The sequence below is a fragment of the Homarus americanus genome, unplaced genomic scaffold, assembly GCF_018991925.1.
Source record: "Homarus americanus isolate GMGI-L3 unplaced genomic scaffold, GMGI_Hamer_2.0 scaffold15794, whole genome shotgun sequence".
NCBI classification, from domain to species: Eukaryota; Metazoa; Arthropoda; class Malacostraca; order Decapoda; family Nephropidae; genus Homarus; species Homarus americanus.
The window spans coordinates 1-19989 of NW_024748849.1; the positions used below are offsets into that span (position 1 = coordinate 1).

Here is a 19989-nt window from a genome sequence, read left to right on the forward strand (position 1 = left end):
TCAGTATTACTTCGTTCAGTTACGTATTGCTGTAGATTATCGACTTTTCGGGAAGTAGATTTTCCAATTTGAAATATTACCTAATTTTGCAAGTAGATAATCATAAAAGCAGGAAATTTGTATCATAAAAATAGAAATATCTACTTTCCGGGAAAAGTTGGTTATCTTTCGAAAAAGTAGATAGCTTTCTACTTTTGGAAAGTAGATTATCGACTTTTCGGGAGTAGATTTTCGAATTTCGGGAAATATTACCTAATTTAGCGAAGTAGATTATCTCATAAACAGAAATTGTATCATAAAAATGGGAAATATCTACTTTCCGGAAAGTTGGTTATCTACTTTCCCGAAAAGTGAAGTAATTTTCTACTTTTCGGGAAAGTAGATTATCGACTTTTTGGGAAATAAATTTTCCAATTTTGGAGGAAATATTACCTAATTTTTACGAAGTAGATAATCATAGAAAACAGGAAATTTGTATCATAAAAAACGGGAAATATCTACTTTCCGGGAAAGTTGAGTTATCTACTTTCCCGAAAAATGAATTTACACTTTTCGGGAAAGTAGATTATCGACTTTCGGGAAGTAGATTTTTTCAATTTTGAAATATTACCTAATTTTGCGAAGTAGATAATCATAGAAAACGGAAATTTGTATCATAAAAAATGGAAATATCTACTTCCGGGAAAAGTTAGTTATCTACTTTCCCGAAAAGTAGATAGCTTTTCTACTTTTGGGAAAGTAGATTATCGACTTTTCAGGGAGTAGATTTTCGAATTTTGGAAATATTACCTAATTTTACGAAGTAGATTATCATAAACGGGAAATTTTATCATAAAAATGAGAATATCTACTTTCGGGAAATTGGTTATCTACTTTCGAAAAGTAGACAGATTTTCTACTTCTCAGGAAAGTAGATTATCGACTTTTCGGGAAGTAGATTTTCAGGCCAGAAATATTACCTAATTTTTGCGAAGTAGATTATCATAGAAAACAGGAAATTTGTATCATAAAATGGAAATATCTACTTTCGGGAAGTTGGTTATCTACTTTCCGGGAAAGTTCAGTTATCTACTCGAAAATTTTGGAAAATTTTCGAAATTTTTGAAATTTTTGGAAGAATTTTTGGAAAATTTTGAAAATTTTGAAAAATTTTGGAAAATTTTTGAAAATTTTGAAAAATTTCGAAAAGAATTTTGCAGGAAAATTTGGAAAATTTTATTTGCAGAGTATTCAAGATCCTAAATTTCTCAAGATTACTCCAATTTACTCAAGATTTTCAAGAGTTACTCAAAATTTTCAAAATTTCAAAAATTTTCAAAATTTTCGAAAAATTTTGGAGTTACGGAAAATTTTGAAAATTACTCGAAATTACTGAAAATTGAGAGTTTGAATTTGGAAATTTTGGAAATAGATTACTGGAAGATTTTCGAAAGTTTCTGAAAGTTACTGAAAATTTTGAAAAGATTTTGGAGGATTTTTGAAGATTGCGAGTTGCGAAGTTATCGAAAAGTTACTGAGATTACGGAAAATTTTTGGAATTTTTCGAAATTTTTTGGAGAATTTTGAGGATTTTGGAAAAATTTTGGAAGGATTACTGGATTGAAATTTTGGAGAATTTGAGATTTTTGGAAGGTTGCAGAAAGTTACTGGAAATTTAAAGGTTACTTGGAGAATTTTGGAAAATTTTCGAGATTTTGGAAATTCCTCCCAAGGTTTCTCCCAGGTTACTCCAAGATACTTTCAAGATTCCTGAAATTTCCTCAAAGATTTCCAAAGTTTCAAAATTATTCAAGGTTTCTCAAGTTTTCAAGAATTTTCGAAATTACTCCCAAAGTTACAAGGTTTCCAAAATCGTTCAAAATTTTCAAAATTTTTCCAAAATTTTCAAGAATTTTGAAAATTTTCGAAAAATTTACACTGAAATTTTGGAAAATTTTGATTCCTCGAAAATTCTGGAAATTTTTGAATACTGAATTTCGAAAATTATTGGAAATTTTGAAATTGGGAAAATTTTCAAAAATTTTCCAAATTTTCGAATTTTCAAATTCTCAAAATTTTGGAAAATTTTGGAAGAACCTACAAATTTTCCAAAATTTTCAAAATTTTCAAAAATTCGAAAATTTTGGAAAATTTTGGAAGACCTATCCAGGTGATCCCTGGGTGCCTAAAGTTCAGGTGATCCTGGGTGCCTAAAGTTCAGGTGATCCTGGGGTGCCTAAAGTTCAGGTGGTCCTGGGGTGCCTAAAGTTCAGGTGATCCTAGGTGCCTAAAGTTCAGGTGATCCCTGGGGTGCCTAAGTTCAGGTGATCCCTGGGGTGTCTAAAGTTCAGGTGATCCCTAGAGTTGCCTAAAGTTCAGGTGATCCCAAGGTGCCTAAAGTTCAGGTGATCCCTGGGGTGCCTAAAGTTCAGGTGATCCTAGGTGCCTAAAGTTCAGGTGGTCCCTGGGAAAATTTTGGAAATTTTTGGAAAATTTTGGAGAATTTTTCGAAAATTTTGGAAAATTTTGGAAATTTTGGAAAATTTTTGGAAATTTTGGAAAATTTTTGGAAAATTTTGGAAAATTTTGAAAATTTTGAAAATTTTCGAAAATTTCAAAATCCAAAAATTCCAAAAATTCCTCAAAATTTTCCAAAATCTCAAAAATTTTCCAAAAATTTTCCAAATTTTTCCCAAAATAGATCACCGGCGTCAAGAATTACAATAACTGCATAAGGGAAGGAGGGAGGGAGGTGGTATGTGGGAGTGAGGGGTGGTATGTGGAGGGATGGAGGGGTGGTATGTGGATGGAGGGAGGGGTGGTATGTGGAGGGAGGGAGGGGTGGTATGTGGAGGGAGGGAGGGGTGGTATGTGGAGGGAGGTAGGGGTGATATGTGGAGGAATGGAGGGGTGGTATGTAATTCTGTCATTACTAAGGAATAACCAAGTTTCGGGACTCAAATAAAGAAAGCATAGCTACATGCTTTGTGGACTGTTAAGTTAGAGTTGTGACCTTATGGAATAATCTACCAGCCTCTGATGTAAGTGTGTTATTTTAAGTTCACGCTTAACCATCACCAATTGACAAAAGTGAACAACAGAGGATTGTCCAACTGCCCAGAGAGAGTAAGCTGAGAAGCAGAGGCAAATCACAAAATAATCATAAATAAAGACTGTTACTGTACCAGAACTAGCCTTGAATTTTATGCCATAGAATAACACTGGCTATGAAAAGGGACTTTCTCACAAACACACACACATACAGTACAAGTTTTGTATTGGATAAACAGGGTGACCATAAACCTGGAGTCATACACAAGATGTACTAATATTTTATTTTTTATTTAATGTATGAACTTTGTGACATTTTATATTCATAAAAGTTTTGTTAAACATAACTAATCACATATCTGGCAAACACTTACTGGTTACATCTGGGCCACTTGTTTAAAATTTAGGGGCTTACAACTCACTACTATGATATTTTAATCAGCTGAAGAGAGCATGAAGATTGTGTATCACTAGAAAGGATAAGTTGACCAATGTGGAATCAATCTTGTATAAAATATGTTTAGCAACTACACATTTCATGAAATAAACAAATAGTTCAGCATACCTGTGAGTCTGGATTTTTTAAATTCATCCTGTATTGTACAATCAATATGATAAAAAATTATTTTCAGTTACTCTACTCATATGAAAAACTATACTACAGTAAACCCTTGCTATTTGCAGGGGTTAGTTTCCAAGGAATGACGCAAATTGGCAAAATCGCGAATAGCAACTTATACTACCTTATTGCACTACTGTACTGTACTATACCTTTACTGTGAAAGAGAAACTTAGTCACCAATACTACTCTCCTCGTATGTGGAAGTTTGGAGTTTGATGAAGTGTACTGTACAGTTGGATGAAATCTGATTACTGAAGTATAGGCGGTTCATCAGGATCATTGTTGGAGGAGAGTGATGGCGGGTGGAGCGGCGGCGGCGGCAGCAGCTGACCGAGTAGGCGACGGAGATGAATCAGTTGGGCGAGCTGCTGGTTCTTTTTTTAAAAACATTGTGAGCGGCAGTTGTTTCCTCTTGGCTTTGAGGTCTCTAAGCGCTTTACTCCACTGACACTAGGCAGTCTTTTAGGGGACATTTCATACAAACACTAAAATTTTGAGTACGTACAACACAAGATATGCTGTGTCTCAGGCAATGGTCGAGTGCAAACAAAGGGAGAGGAAGGAGCTGAGTATATGGGAGTGACTCATTGCACTACAGGAGAGGCTCATAAGCTGGCCACCAACTGCTTACCACAAAGTCTAAATTGCAAATCCACGAATAGCAAGGGTTTACTGTACTGTACAATAGTATAAGAAATGAAGATATACTTTATAGATTGAGAATTACATGAAGATTGTTCAGGCTTCTACCAGTTCATCGTCATTATCCTTCTCGACTTGTTCGTCCTCATCTGTCAGTAAGCCACTCTTCAATAACCTAGATCTTCGTCTCTGCATGGTGATTCCCACTGCAGCAACACCTATAATTGCCGCCACACCTGAGAAAGATGCAGCCACAATTTTGAAAAGGCGTTTAATGCGGTCACTGTAAGCACTGCCTGGTAAACACACAGCATCTTTCTTAGCAAAGGGCTCACTGGACTTTGTGGTCAGATAAAATATGCCATCCAATCTGAAAAGAATCATAAATCACTTATTTCTTCTGTATAAATATAAAAGAACGAAATGTGAAATCCCACATGTGAAATTGACCTTTGTGGTTTGCTACCACTAAGTAACTAAAGGAAGGGAAAGGAAGGAATGTAAGCTTTGGAAGTGAAGAGGAAAATGATACATAAAATAAAACTCCATACCATGACATACAGTATAAAAGTAAAACAGGGATAATACTCCTTACCCTGACATATAACAGTAAAACAGGGATAATACTCCTTACCCTGACATATAACAGTAAAACAGGGATAATACTCCTTACCCTGACATATAACAGTAAAACAGGGATAATACTCCTTACCATGACATATAACAGTAAAACAGGGATAATACTCCTTACCATGACATATAACAGTAAAACAGGGATAATACTCCTTACCATAACATATAACAGTAAAACAGGGATAATACTCCTTACCATGACATATAACAGTAAAACAGGGATAATACTCCTTACCATGACATATAACAGTAAAACAGGGATAATACTCCTTACCATGACATATAACAGTAAAACAGGGATAATACTCCTTACCATGACATATAACAGTAAAACAGGGATAATACTCCTTACCATGACATATAACAGTAAAACAGGGATAATACTCCTTACCATGACATATAACAGTAAAACAGGGATAATACTCCTTACCCTGACATATAACAGTAATAACAGGGATAATACTCCTTACCATGACATATAACAGTAAAACAGGGATAATACTCCTTACCATGACATATAACAGTAAAACAGGGATAATACTCCTTACCATGACATATAACAGTAAAACAGGGATAATACTCCTTACCATGACATATAACAGTAAAACAGGGATAATACTCCTTACCATGACATATAACAGTAAAACAGGGATAATACTCCTTACCATGACATATAACAGTAAAACAGGGATAATACTCCTTACCATGACATATAACAGTAAAACAGGGATAATACTCCTTACCATGACATATAACAGTAAAACAGGGATAATACTCCTTACCATAACATATAACAGTAAAACAGGGATAATACTCCTTACCATGACATATAACAGTAAAACAGGGATAATACTCCTTACCATGACATATAACAGTAAAACAGGGACATATAACAGGATAATACTCCTTACCGACATAAACAGTAAAACAGGGATAATACTCTACCATAACATATAACAGTAAACATGACATATAACAGTAAAACAGGGATAATACTTTACCTGACATATAACAGTAAACAGGATGACATATAATATAAAACAGATAATACTCCTTACCATGACATATAACAGTAAAACAGGATAATACTCCTTACTAAGACATATACCAGTAAAACAGGGATAATACTCTTACCATAACATATAACAGTAAAACAGGGATATTACTCCTTATACTATGACATATAACAGTAAAAACAGGGATAATACTCCTTACCATAACATATAACAGTAAAACAGGATAATACTCCTAATTCTGACATATAACAGTAAAGGAGCACACTTTACCCTGACATAAAACAGTAAAAACAGGGATAATACTTACCATGACATATAACAGTAAAACAGGGATAATACCCTTACCCCAGACATAAAACAGTAAAACAGGGATAATAATTTACCATAACATATAACAGTAAAACAGGGATAATACTCCTTACCCTGACATATAACAGTAAACAGGATAATACTCCTTACTACACATATAACAGTAAAACAGGGATAATACTCCTTACCATGACATATAACAGTAAAACAGGGATAATACTCCTTACCATGACATATAACAGTAAAACAGGGATAATACTCCTTACCATGACATATAACAGTAAAACAGGGATAATACTCCTTACCCTGACATAAAACAGTAAAACAGGGATAATACTCCTTACCATGACATATAACAGTAAAACAGGGATAATACTCCTTACCCTGACATATAACAGTAAAACAGGGATAATACTCCTTACCATGACATAAAACAGTAAAACAGGGATAATACTCCTTACCATGACATATAACAGTAAAACAGGGATAATACTCCTTACCATAACATATAACAGTAAAACAGGGATAATACTCCTTTCCATGACATATAACAGTAAAACAGGGATAATACTCCTTACCATGACATATAACAGTAAAACAGGGATAATACTCCTTTCCCTGACATAAAACAGTAAACAGGGATAATACTCCTTACCATAACATATAACAGTAAAACAGGGATAATACTCCTTACCCTGACATAAAACAGGGATAATACTCCTTACCATAACATATAACAGTAAAACAGGGATAATACTCCTTTCCATGACATATAACAGTAAAACAGGGATAATACTCCTTACCATGACATATAACAGTAAAACAGGGATAATACTCCTTTCCCTGACATAAAACAGTAAAACAGGGATAATACTCCTTACCATAACATATAACAGTAAAACAGGGATAATACTCCTTACCATAACATATAACAGTAAAACAGGGATAATACTCCTTACACTGACATAAAACAGTAAAACAGGGATAATACTCCTTACCATAACATATAACAGTAAAACAGGGATAATACTCCTTTCCATGACATATAACAGTAAAACAGGGATAATACTCCTTACCATGACATATAACAGTAAAACAGGGATAATACTCCTTTCCCTGACATAAAACAGTAAAACAGGGATAATACTCCTTACCATAACATATAACAGTAAAACAGGGATAATACTCCTTTCCATGACATATAACAGTAAAACAGGGATAATACTCCTTACCATGACATATAACAGTAAAACAGGGATAATACTCCTTTCCCCGACATAAAACAGGGATAATACTCCTTACCATGACATATAATGGTAAAACAGGGATAATACTCCTTTCCCTGACATAAAACAGTAAAACAGGGATAATACTCCTTACCCTGACATAACGGTAAAACAGGGTAGCCAGTTCCACCACTGATTCTCATAGTTACTGTACAATACTTCATTTTCTCTGATGCTAATTTATTTTTGGTTATATGTGTACGTATTTCATAACTAAAGACTAAAATAGTACGTCCACTATTCCAAACCATCATTCCTTGGACAAATCGAAGATTGTGTCTAGTCAGGAATACCAAATGACAAGTTGTAATTATGGTTATGTTTTGAATATAAGCCTCCAGGTTTTAATATTCATCATCCAAAGCTGGGAAGATACTTCTTTATTAAACTGTACAAGTACATTTTCTGATCCATAATCAACTATATTAATATAGAATTTCATTAAAAAAAATAATATACCCTCATCTAAATGACTATTTCATATTTATAAAAAAACTGTCATGCACTTTACCTGGTATTGACGAAGTAGCCCATGTATTGAGCATCATCTCCACACGAACAGTTACCTGCCTCGTACTCTTTCCAGTGTGAGCAATTCCGGGCTAAGAATAATGTGCTGTCGATCCCATAGTCAAGGCTTTCAATATAATATTTGTATGCCAATTCATGGTCACAACCAATTTCGCCTGCAAATGAGATAGTGTTAGAAGCTGAGGCAGGTTTGGGGGAGAGTTTGCCAGTGAATCCTTCTCCTTTAATGATTCTTAAAAAATAAAGTTCCAGTATTTAAATTATATCACCTAACTTCAGTGAAAGAAAAGATTAGTCACTACTATAATATCAGCTGAAACCATTCACCATTGGCACCACAGCAGTTGTGGTGTAACCTTGGATGGCTTCCACAACACATCATTTGACTGCTGTGTAATAGCTATAGACTATTGGGTTTCCACTTCCAAAATAAGTTTTGTAATCACACAAATAACAATGAATGAAACCTTTGAATTACTGGCAATGTGAATTAAACATATTTTCAACTCGACTCACAGTCAAATTTACACATAGCTTCTTGAGGCACAAACTGTCAGTTTGGAAATTCTCTGTACTTAGTCATCCAAATGATGTTTCAATGCATAGGGTATACCAATCATCCTCACTGAAGAACATCCATTCCTGATGATACTAGTATAGTAACCATTGCAATTATTAAACCTCTGTTAGTCAGAGCACTTTAAGAAACAGACAAAAGACAAAAATTATAAGCAGCATTTCTGTCGACAGAGGGTCTGTATTGATGGACAAAAATTTTAGCGTAGTACCTAACCTTGAGCTAGCAGTGAGTGATGTTGTTCACGAATTACCTGGCTTGAATTCTCCCAAATATTTTTTTGATAAGGTGTACCAGATGGGTAGCCTTGAGTCTATGCTCATTGAAGGCAGTGTGGCTGGCCTTGAATATCATTGCCAATAAGCATTTCAAGATAGAGGAAGATGAACACGTAAGAAAAATGAGAGAAATAAACTTTGTTTTAAACCCACAGTAGGTGTGATGCCTAAGGGAACTCTTGTCACTACCCATATCGTTTGTTAACTATTTACAACCCAGGCCCTTCTTAAACTCAATATCCGTTATTCCGTAGTAGGCAGTAGGCAGCTATCAAACAGGGAGGTACTACCACCTGGGAGAATATTGGAAGCATAATATATTATCCAATGGTAGACCCTGCTGCCATATGGCATCACGAAAATTGTGAAGAAGTCACAGGTGGCTGATCTGTCTTTCTGCCTCATTTACACACAATTGCAGGGTCTCAATTGTGTCTCTTACCATTGACAACACAACATATATAACTTTTCTCACTCCTGATCTGTTTTATTCTTTCTATTCTTTTATTCTCCTATAATATCAGTTGACAATAATATTAAAGCAGGGCTTTCTCGGATGGGTCCCACTGGTCGGGAAGGTTGTGGACCCCAGAACCGACCTGGTTATCATCAAACTACTGGGACCTCAACTGACGCCACTGTGGTTGCTGGAGGGTCATCTTCTTTCACAATTCATTTCTCCAACATTCGTGGCCTGAGATCCAATTTTTCTTCTGTGGAGCACCATCTATTAACCTCTTCCCCCGACCTCTTACTACTAACTGAACTTCAACTGACCAAAGCAGCTTCACCAGAACCTTTTCAAGTCTCCAATTACAACCTTTATACCCCTTTCCATTCAAATGGAGATGTATGCACCTACTGCAACACACATTCACCTATAGCTGACTCACAGATCTTGAATCTTCTCTTTAAGATGTCATCTGGCTCAAAATATCTCTACCAACTATAACTATTTTTCTTTGTTTCCTATACTGTTCTCCCAACTCTATCAACTATTTGGAGTTCTTTGACTATCTCACTTCTTGCCATGAGATGTTGCTATCCACACACCCCAACACCGAGATCCTCTACCGAGAGGATTTCAATCAATCTCTCGCTCTTTCTCTACCAATAGTGGTGTCCCACAGGGTTCTGTTCTTTCACCTTCTCTCTTCCTTCTTTTTATCAATGATTTACTTCACACTAAGATTAATTCTATCCATTCTTACGCTGATGATTCTACTCCTCACTCTTCACATTTTCCCTTCCCCCTAATTCTCAAACTAGATCGGTTACTAGAGCTGATAACATTTCATCTATCAATCAGTATTTACCCATTACAATTTCAAAACTAGATGATCCCCCACCAATCACATTTCAGGATGCAATCATTCTGCCAAGTTCTAAAATAGATATGCCTCACCATTTCCTCTAATATGTCATGGAAGCCACACATCCACAACATTGCTAAAGCTGCCTCCCAAAAGCTGGGAATGCTGTACAGATGCTGTAGCTACTTCAATCCTGAGCAGTTGCTTCAAGTTTATAAGGGATACATTCGTCCTAACTTGGAATACTGCTCTCATATCTGGGGTGGCTCTTCTTATGTCCAACTGTTAGATAGGGTGGAATCAAAGGCATTTTGTCTTATTGACTCTCCTCCTTTAGTTGATATCTTTCTTCCCTTTCTCTTTGCCACAATATTGCTTCACTCTCTCTCTTTTACAGGTACTTTAACGGGCAATGTTCGGTGGATTTGGCATCCTGTGTACTGCCGGCAAGGCCGTGGGCTCGTAACACTCCAAGTGCCTGTGGTGCCCACCTTTTCTCTGTGGATGTCAGTCACACTAGAATAACCCGTTATAGTATATCCTTCTTTCCTCACACAGCCAAACTGTTGAATGCTCTGCCTTCTTCTGTGTTTCCATACTCATACAATCTGTCTCACTTCAAAAAGCTGGTTTTCCAACATCTTCGTGGTGAAGATTAGTATCTTTTTCTTTTATATTTTTAATTTATTTTTAATCTTATTTTTTTGCTCCCGAGGACCTGTTGTGGGTTGATGATCTGTGCCCCCTTTTCCCAATGAACTAAAGCGTCCACATTAACGAGTTTGTTCAGGAACATAACTCTCACACATGTGCAGGGTTAACTGGGCTACAGTTTGAGTACACTGTACTGAGAGGAGGGATGTATACCTATACGATATAAGCTCTACAATACTTTTATTCTGGATAGTCCAATAAACTTATTCGCCCAGTATTGTAAAATGATTTATTAGTATACTGTATTTGCTTGACTCTGGTCACCCTGCAGTACACTATACTGTAGTTGAAAAAAAAGACAGAAAAATAATAATGGAGGGGAACTCTAAAACTTGACCCCATTTTCATCAAAAAGACAAAAATTTACAAGCTGCATTATACTGTATGCAAAACAGCATACACTAAAGTACTGAATATAAAACATTTACCATTAACTTTCTGACAAGCTGGTTGATGCTCTCCTCCATTAGGCCAGAAATCACTGTGGCCAATATTCTCATTGATGCCATAACAATCCTGTGAAAGAGAAGTTAATAAAAAAAAATTTCTACAGGAAAAGTATCAACAAATAAGAAAGTATAAAAGTTTGAATACTGAAAAGCTATTCTATGCCTCAGAAGATGAACCAGAGACCTGTAAGAGACACCACTACAAAGTACAGGTAATGTACCTTACAGGCAAACCCTGTGTATTCAAAAAGTGTCTATTTACTTGACAGCAGGGGACACTATCCTGATGGGTAATGCATTGAGCTCATTGCTACTTTCCAATCCAGTCAAATCTGTATGAATCCACATGTGTTTGGTAATTCTCAGCTCTACACTTCACTGCCCAAAACCCATAATTCATTAAAGACTTGCATATACATTGTGAAAAATGCTGTGCCACACAAGACTGGTGTAAATAAAGTGTGAATCAGCTGTAAGTGGACCATGATATGTAATGGGCACTAAACAAATTTAATTATTGTGAATTCAGTGTCATAATTAAACATTTTACAGTATTCTGACTTTACATCACATGCTTGACCCCAGCACTGCTCTCCTTTACCATAAAAATTTGTTTTACACAATGCTAAAGCCTTCATATTCTTTTCATTCATCCAATCTTCCATTACTCATTATTTCATCATCCTGACTCCATCTATACATAGAGTACCTCATTACACTCAGCTAAACGGGACAGACTCCAGTCCGGAAAATGCAAGTCCGAAAAAAGAAAATGCATGGACATACAGTAAAGGCATCCCCCGTGTTACGGAAGGGTTCCGTCCCTGGAAAATTGACTGTATAGCGAAATTCCGTAACGCGAAACCTATTTTCCCATTGACTTCCATTATAAAACTGGAGATGCATTCCTATGGATTTTTTTTAGGCCCCAAAAACGTAATTCAAGCACTTTTATGAATGAAAATAAACATTTATAAACACATACAATACAGTACATTAAATAATTTATGATATACATGTAATATGAAGAGAAATACAGTTGGAATAAATAAAAATATTGTACTGTACTTACCACAAAAGATGTTGACTGCTGCGTGAGGATTGGTGGTGCAAAGGAAGTTATTGGGAGGGAGAGGGAGAGGCAATACTCTCTTCTGCCCTGCCCTGTAAATCATCATCTGCTTCATCATCTGCTTTCAGCTTTTCTCTGAGGATGAATAACTCATCCAAAGGTGTTTGACGTTTACGGCGCACCTTCTCCTTGTACAGCTCAGTGTAGGAACTGAGAGCATTGTTAACTGCTCGTGCAATCTTGATGTTCCTTTCACAGTTGGGGTCGTTATCAGCAAAGATTTGCAGACCTTCCTGTATTAGTGCAAACGCTTTAGACATATCCTTTGTTGTCAACTGAAGTGGGGTGGGTGGAGTAGCAGCTTGAGCACTTGACCTAATTTTTTCCTTATTATCACGGATTGTTTCCACTGTTGAAGTAGCAAGACCTAATGCTTTTGCAATCTGGCTAAGTTTTTCTCCAGCATCAAACCTTCTTAAAACGTCAAGTTTAATATCCAATGTAATGCCTTTGCGGCTTCTTTTTGCACTACTGCGGTCACTTCCACTTGATGGCCTCTTTCCAGTCATCTTGAATAAGGGTAATGCACTGTACTGTACTTACTGTATGTTTGTAAAAGTTAAATCCAACTGCTGGGGCGAGAAACATGCGCGCACACTGGATGTAAACAATGGACTGACTCCGCGTGGCGACGCCACGCTTGGCGGTAGCAAACACCACGAAATCCACACCAAATAAATTATAATTTTTAACAAAAAATTTAACTTTATAGAGTGATTTTTTTTATTGTTAAAATTTACCCCAATTTCCGTAAGGGCGGATTTACAGGCCGTAACGTGAAATTATTGGTCATAATTTACAAATTCCGTAAGAGCGAAATTCCGTAACCCGGGCTTCTGTAACGCGGGGGATGCCTGTAACTCTGCTTATCTAGACTGTTTCAAGAAAATCACTTGATACAGAATATTATAATGTTATTACTGGTCATCAATAACTGAGGTTTGTAAGTGCATAACAAGGTTAGTAAAACACTATTACATCAACAAGGAAAAATACGAGATAGAACTGGCATATAAGTCGACCCCCCTTTTCAAGCAAAAAAATTTGGTTATAGAGGTATACCTACCATATAAGAACATCACAAAATAAGGAGTCTGCAATCGGCCAGTTGGCCTGTGCATGGCAGCTCCTGTCGAGAGTTACTACCACTCTCCATCATCCATGAATCTATCTAGCCTCCATTTAAAACTTCCCAGCTTTCCAGCACTTACTAAAAAGTTGCTAAGCTTGTTCCACTCATCCACCACACTATTTGTGAACCAGTTCCTTCCTATCTCCCTCCTAAACCTAAACGTTTCCAACTTAAATCCGTTGCTATGAGTCCCCAGCTCCAGCAGCTGTCAAGTGTTGTGAAGGACCAAGTCAACCATCAAAACACATACATAAACAGTCAAACAAGCCACTCTTTCATGATGTCACACACAACGTCATTAGTGACTGACCCAACAATCACAACAACACTGAACTCAGTTGACTTCCTGCTCATTCCACCAGTCCACACACAGCCATCAATAACAAAAGGTGTTTAAATAAAACTACTGAGAAAAGCTTTATTTCATCCATAATAGAAATAGGGCAATTATATTAAAGGTAAATATGAAGGTTGTAATACGAAATACTCTCACTTACGGTTCATGAATTTAGAGGCCATCATTTTATACCCATCGTATAAGTCGACACCCTAACTTAGGAGATTAAAAATTTAGCTTCAAAGGTCGACTTATACGCCGCCATATACAGTAAGTCTGGTTGTCAACAAATGAGGCATTCCGCATTAGAAGGGGGTGATGCGCCAAATTCAAAAAGCTGAGAAAAATGCGCTTAAAGTTTTTTGAAGTTCAAACAACCATAACTTTTTTGTTTTTTAAGCTCGAGGGTTCATTTTTGTTTTATCGTGCAGCTCAATCCCTCTCCTAGCGAACTGTAAGTTAGGACTGTGAATAATTATTATTTTAACGCGAGTTGAATGAGAATAACTACCCGTGGTGTACAGTTGTTTGATCTTCAAACCAACAATAGGTGCGTTTTTCTACAAAATTTTCTTATTATTGTCGGCTAATACTGTATAGCAAGTTAATGATCACCAAAAACAGCATTCGTCTTACACCCCCTCCCAAAAATAAAAATAAAGAAAAGAAATAATAATAAGAAACTTATTTGCCAATCAGTTTTTATCTTTCCGTCCCTATTATTAGCCAAAGATTTATAATATTGTTAAGTATAATAATGTGTAATAATAAGGAAACACCACTACACTCATCCCCCCCCCAACGTAATTAACATACAAATACAAAGGAGGAGAAAGTTTGCATAATCTTTGGTAAAAAAAGTATTATGATAATAATACATGTACTGCAATCTTACTTTGTTTAGTTCCTTTGTTTTATTATCACTGAAAATTGTAGTAACTTGAAGTTACTATACATAAATCCTGAGGAGTGCGTATAACTTTAATGGCCTCGTCATAATCGATCATGTACTGATCAAAGTCTTTCTCTGCCCTCTCTAAAAATTGCCACACAGATTCTTCATCAACTAAATCATTGATTAATTATTGATGCCGGTAACAGTTCAGTTTCATTATAAGAATGAGGTATGGGCTCGCTTTCACTAGCATTCGTTGGGTCAGGCTCACTTTCATCACTATCAAGGTCAATGAATGTCTCGTCACTGTCCACTTCAACCTCCTCACAGTCTGTATGTTCTTGTTGTGATACAATAGTGTCACTGTTTGTGTTACCATTAGACTCACTTTCATCATTTTCATCTTCACTTTCATCGTCATTATTGCTGTCGATGCATGTCACGCAACTCTGTACCGGAACACAGTCTGCAAAAAGGTCTTGTGATGCATAGCAGTCACTTTTTGTATTATGAGTATACCAAAATCACTATCACTATCACCAAGCATTCCTAGGGTGTCCACGTGAGCACTGTAGTCACTAAACACACGCTCAGGAACAATAGGCTCCTGAACCCACACCAGAAGGCTTGGCCTCACTCAAGTCTTGCTCTAATATCGGGCAGATATTGCACAGCACTTCTCACACCAATGGAACACGAATAACGTCAATGTTACGCCAAAAAGTTATCAAAAATAGCAGTAGAACGTATACTGAACCTCCTCATGCGATACAATGAGCCAAAACTAACAAGGAGGCAGCATCTGCGAGTACGCATTGGCCGAGCAGCTGTGACGTAGCAAGGGGAAATCCATTGTGATTGGCTGCCTCAGGGGGTATGGTCCGTGGGAGGTGCGCTGTCATTGGCTCGCGCTCCTCTCACTCTGAACGGGATGTTGCCACATTCTTTGACTGAGTGCACAGCCAGATACGTAGCTCCAGGCCTGAGGCGAAATCATACCTTATTTTTGAAGGATTTTCTTCTATATTGCTATTCTAGCTAGAGGGTTACATCCAACACCAACATGTAAAGGAAGGGTGAAAATAGTGATATCCATTAAAAAACGCATTTTGGCCGGGGTGTCGCTTCACCCCCTTCTAATACCAAGCGCCTCAAATATTTTCACCAATATGATTGTTATGTACCGTGAAGTGTTATAATTATATACGTAACCACGTCATGGTCATAATTGCATGTCTGGTAATTTCAGCATTTCATTACTCATATCAAGCTCCACCATCCACAAAACGTGTGAAACTAATGAGTTACCCCTATTAAGAGACTTGTTTTCCCTAGAGAGAGGTATATTTCCATTTTCTCTCTCCGCCTGAAGTGCCCTCCTGTACAGTGAGTTCTGCTATAACGCGTGTTTTGATAACGCGAATTTGCTCTAACGCGATTCATGAATTAGGAACGATATTTGTATAACGCGAACGCTTGTTTGCTATAACGCGATTTTTGCTTACTAGTTCTCCAATTTTGTGGTACAGTGGGGTATGCTATAACGAATCTAATTGGTTCTAGAACCTTGTTCGTTATAGCATTTGTTCGTTATAGGATTAATCCGTTCCAGGCCCCCAAATACAACCACTTAACACTGAAAAATATAATATAAAATTGTAAAAATTGTAAAATAAGTGCATAAATATGCATCTAAGCCCCTGAAATAAAGAATATCATTAATATTTGTAATAAAAAAACAATAAATTAGAAAAAAAAAAATTAAATAATGTTCGTTGTAGGAGTTTCGTTCGTTATAGCATTCTCAATTTTATAGGTAAAACCGTTCGTTATAGGAATATTCGTAGTAGGATCCGTTCGTTATAGCATACCCCACTGTATTAACTGTGAATATAGTAAAGAAGAATATCAACAAGAAGCGTTCTGGTGATAGAATTCCCGGTGATGATCGTAAAAGAAAGGATATAACACTTGAAGAGAAGCTCGATTTTATCAACCTCAAAATCACCCTTCTCCCCCATCAAGTAAAGTGTTACATTTACTGTATGATTTCATTATTAGATATGAATGTAACATTTATTTAGACTGTGCTATCCTTTGTGTTAGGCTAACTACTAAATTTTTTCGATTTCGAGTAATCTGCACCTAACCCTATTTTCTCCATAAGCCCTGTTATTTCTATTCCGCGATTTTCTATTAAACAATATTGTACAAGAACACAATTATCGCGTTATAGCAGAACTACCTGTAATGTAAATTTTAAGTTATGTTATAACCTGTATGCGTAGCTGAAGCATTCAAGATGTATTGAGCATAGGTTGAAAGCTTCATCTGTCTTTGTATGTAGTGTAAATTTTGTTAAAACCATGTGTTTTAAGTGTCAACCCATCATCTGGAATCAATTTATGTCTTTTGTGAAGTTATGGGATAGTAATTCAAAACTGTAGTTGTATTTCCTTGATTTACAGACCTCAAAAAGAATCTGACGAGTGTATTGAAATTCGTGTCAGTTTTGTATTTTGGAAACTCATTAATCTCGAAAGCAGAACTTGTTAATTGTAGGAAAGCTGAAGTGTAATACTAGACTCGTGGATAGAATGGATGTTGTGGTTTGTGACTCCACCCACAATGCATTGTCATTCTATGAACTGGACATCAGTTTAATTTTTGCATGGCGAAGCTCACACACTAATTAGATTATAAAAGTTAATCTTAGAATATTAATATAAGCTCAGCCTAATTTTCATAAGCCAATGTGTACAATAAATGAGACAGATAAATATGTGTGTGAAATTCCCGACTAAATAACCCAGAGTGCATAAAAGAGAGCGCACATTTTGAATTGGCCATTCTAAAAGCCCTTTCCCTCGTCAACCAGGTATGTTGCTCTGTGTCTCACCATCATATTAAGTGAATTTGACCTAGTTGAATTGTGTTGAATATGACAGTGTTACTGTTAACGTAATTGAAGTCTTGTGTGTTAATGAAATTATGTTCATGTGTCATCTGTTTCCCTACACAAAACATATTTTGTGAGTCGTATTTTGATTACATTTCATTCATTCTGAATGCCCTTCTCCTCGTCAACCAGGCACTGTGTGGGTTGCTGGATCTGCTGGGAGGCAGTAGTCAGCGGAATCTATTCGCCACATCACAGTGTAAATGCCCAACTTGTTTTGAATACAAAACATATGGCATTCTTGGCCCAAGCCTTGGTGTGGTAACATCTTGTATGTATCCATAATTGTTGTCTCAAGGATCTGACTTTCACTTAGCAAACAAATACTGATGTATCCTGTGATTTTAGGAGTTTAAATATAGGTATAAAATTGATAAGAGACGAAAGGTAAGATTGTATCGTAGAGTCGTGATAGCTGTGGGTGCCCGATTAACCTGTATCCCCAAGTGTTGAGAGTAATAATAATTACTGTACACGAACAATCTTGTGATGGGTGTTTGAGAAGTGCTATGAATTGTTTGTAGGTATTATCTCTGTTAGCCGGAATCCCTCAAACCCGGAACTCTCTGACAGCCGGAAATGAAATTTTATTGGAAAATTGTTCCCAAAGCCGGAATTTTCCTGAAATTTCCAGCTGTGGGAACAAATTTCCAAGGGAGCACATTTTAGGAAAATTTCTCAAAATTTTCTCAGTACTCAGAAAATTTTGGGGAGAGGGTTCTGTAGTTTTTTCCGGATTTGAGAGATGAAAATCGGGTGCTTTTTTGGGATTTGAGAGATCATGTAATGCATCATTCTAGAAATTCCATGATCAGTTTTCCGTTACCCGAAAAATTCCGGGGATGAGGGATTTTTTCCGGCTTTGAGAGTTGTCTCGTTACCCAGAAATCTCTCATTCCCGGAAGTGCTCTGCACCAATTGTTCCTGCTAATGGAGGTATCACTGTATTTTCTTAAGTATGCATTGTAAAGCAATATCCAGTTGTCCAGAGTACCCTCAGACATTCACCTTGTTATGTCTGGCGAAAGGAAAATCTTTGCATTGCTAATAAGCTCAAAAATGAGTTGCTTCGTTCATGTCATCAGCGAAATGCCCGGTACCCCCGGGTGTTACCTTGTAATATCTTGTTACTTTCTGGGTTTTTTAGTTGTTTTTTCTTGTCCTTTGTGTTTTCTGTTGGTCCCTCGGTTAACGAGCACAATTCGTTCCAGAAGGTTGTTCGTTAACCGAAAATTCGTTAACCGAAAAATTCGTTAGCCGAAACCATTGTTTCAATGGGTTTTGGGGTAATTGGTTCCAGCTCACCAAAAATTACATACAAACTAAAAATAAATGCAGTAAAGTACACTTACTTTGAGGTGTGCATGTACAAGGCTCCTGGTTGATGATGATGGGAATTAGAATGGGAGTGGGGGAGAAGGGAGAAGAGAAGGCATTGGGGTGGAAGAGAAGTCACCCCATGCCGCTATTTCACCCATAAAATTTTAGTTCACTTGGTGTAATTCAAGATTATTTTCTTTAAATCAACACTGCACTGTGCTATATATTATCAATTTGTAAAATATATTTCAAAATGATCAATAATTTGACTAGAAACACAGAAAAAAACGTTTATGTTGAAGAGTCTCAAACAAGATGTTCCTTCCTCTGAACTGGTAAACAAACTGACGCCAAGCTAGGTGTGTTGAGTGGCTGTTTGGCGTGCAAAAAACTAGTTTCCTGGACTTCAATTACAGTCGACACTCGTTAAAACGGACTAATAGGGGGGGGAAGGGTGTCCGTTTTAGCCGATTGTCCGAATTAACCGATTTAGGGGTTAATATTGCATTATACAGCAATGTGTATGTTCATTTGAGTGCCCCGTCATAGGAGTCCGTTTTTTCTCACTTTAGCACTCCTGAGTCATCCGTTTTCTCTTAATCTTAGAGTGCACCAGAGACTGTTATATCTTAGTAGTGACACAGAATTTGATATTGCAACTGGGGTTGCAATTGTTGAGGCAACTTAGGTATGTCTGATTACAGTTGGAATATTCAAGATCCATTGTGAGTGATGTTTAAAGCTTCAACTGTCTTTATGGTTGGTAAAACTTGTCAAGTCTGTCAGTCTAAATGGCATGTGTGAGGCCTTGTGT

The 19989-nt window shown here is 36.7% G+C and overlaps 2 protein-coding genes across 13 annotated transcripts in view; both read right to left on the bottom strand.

The window, feature by feature from the left end:
- Positions 1-3302: 3302 nt before the first annotated feature.
- LOC121880487 (pancreatic lipase-related protein 2-like) overlaps positions 3303-19989 on the bottom strand; it is a 40958-nt gene continuing 24271 nt past the window's right edge. For 7 of the 8 annotated variants that reach the window (XM_042387703.1, XM_042387706.1, XM_042387702.1 and 4 more), the window contains 3 exons: positions 11380-11467; positions 8050-8224; positions 3303-4664 (listed from right to left, as the gene is read on the bottom strand). In XM_042387703.1, the coding sequence (XP_042243637.1) occupies positions 4391-4664; positions 8050-8224; positions 11380-11467 (537 nt within the window). In that variant the 3' untranslated portion in view covers positions 3303-4390. The remainder of the gene's footprint in view (positions 4665-8049; positions 8225-11379; positions 11468-19989) is intronic. The other variant, XM_042387707.1, reaches the window with a different exon arrangement.
- LOC121880488 lies at positions 4671-8043 on the bottom strand. 5 transcript variants are annotated; one of them, XM_042387712.1, is made up of 3 exons: positions 7589-8043; positions 7452-7518; positions 4671-5793 (listed from the first exon to the last, which is right to left on the bottom strand). In XM_042387712.1, the coding sequence occupies exons 2-3, from the start codon at positions 7485-7487 to the stop codon at positions 4771-4773; spliced, it is 1059 nt and encodes a 352-aa protein (XP_042243646.1). In that variant the 5' UTR covers positions 7488-7518; positions 7589-8043; the 3' UTR covers positions 4671-4770. The 5 variants fall into 5 exon arrangements, with proteins under 5 accessions (XP_042243646.1, XP_042243645.1, XP_042243643.1 ...); XM_042387711.1 differs by having other exon boundaries at positions 7452-8043; XM_042387709.1 differs by lacking the exons at positions 7452-7518; positions 7589-8043 and adding an exon at positions 6714-6912 and having other exon boundaries at positions 4671-5787.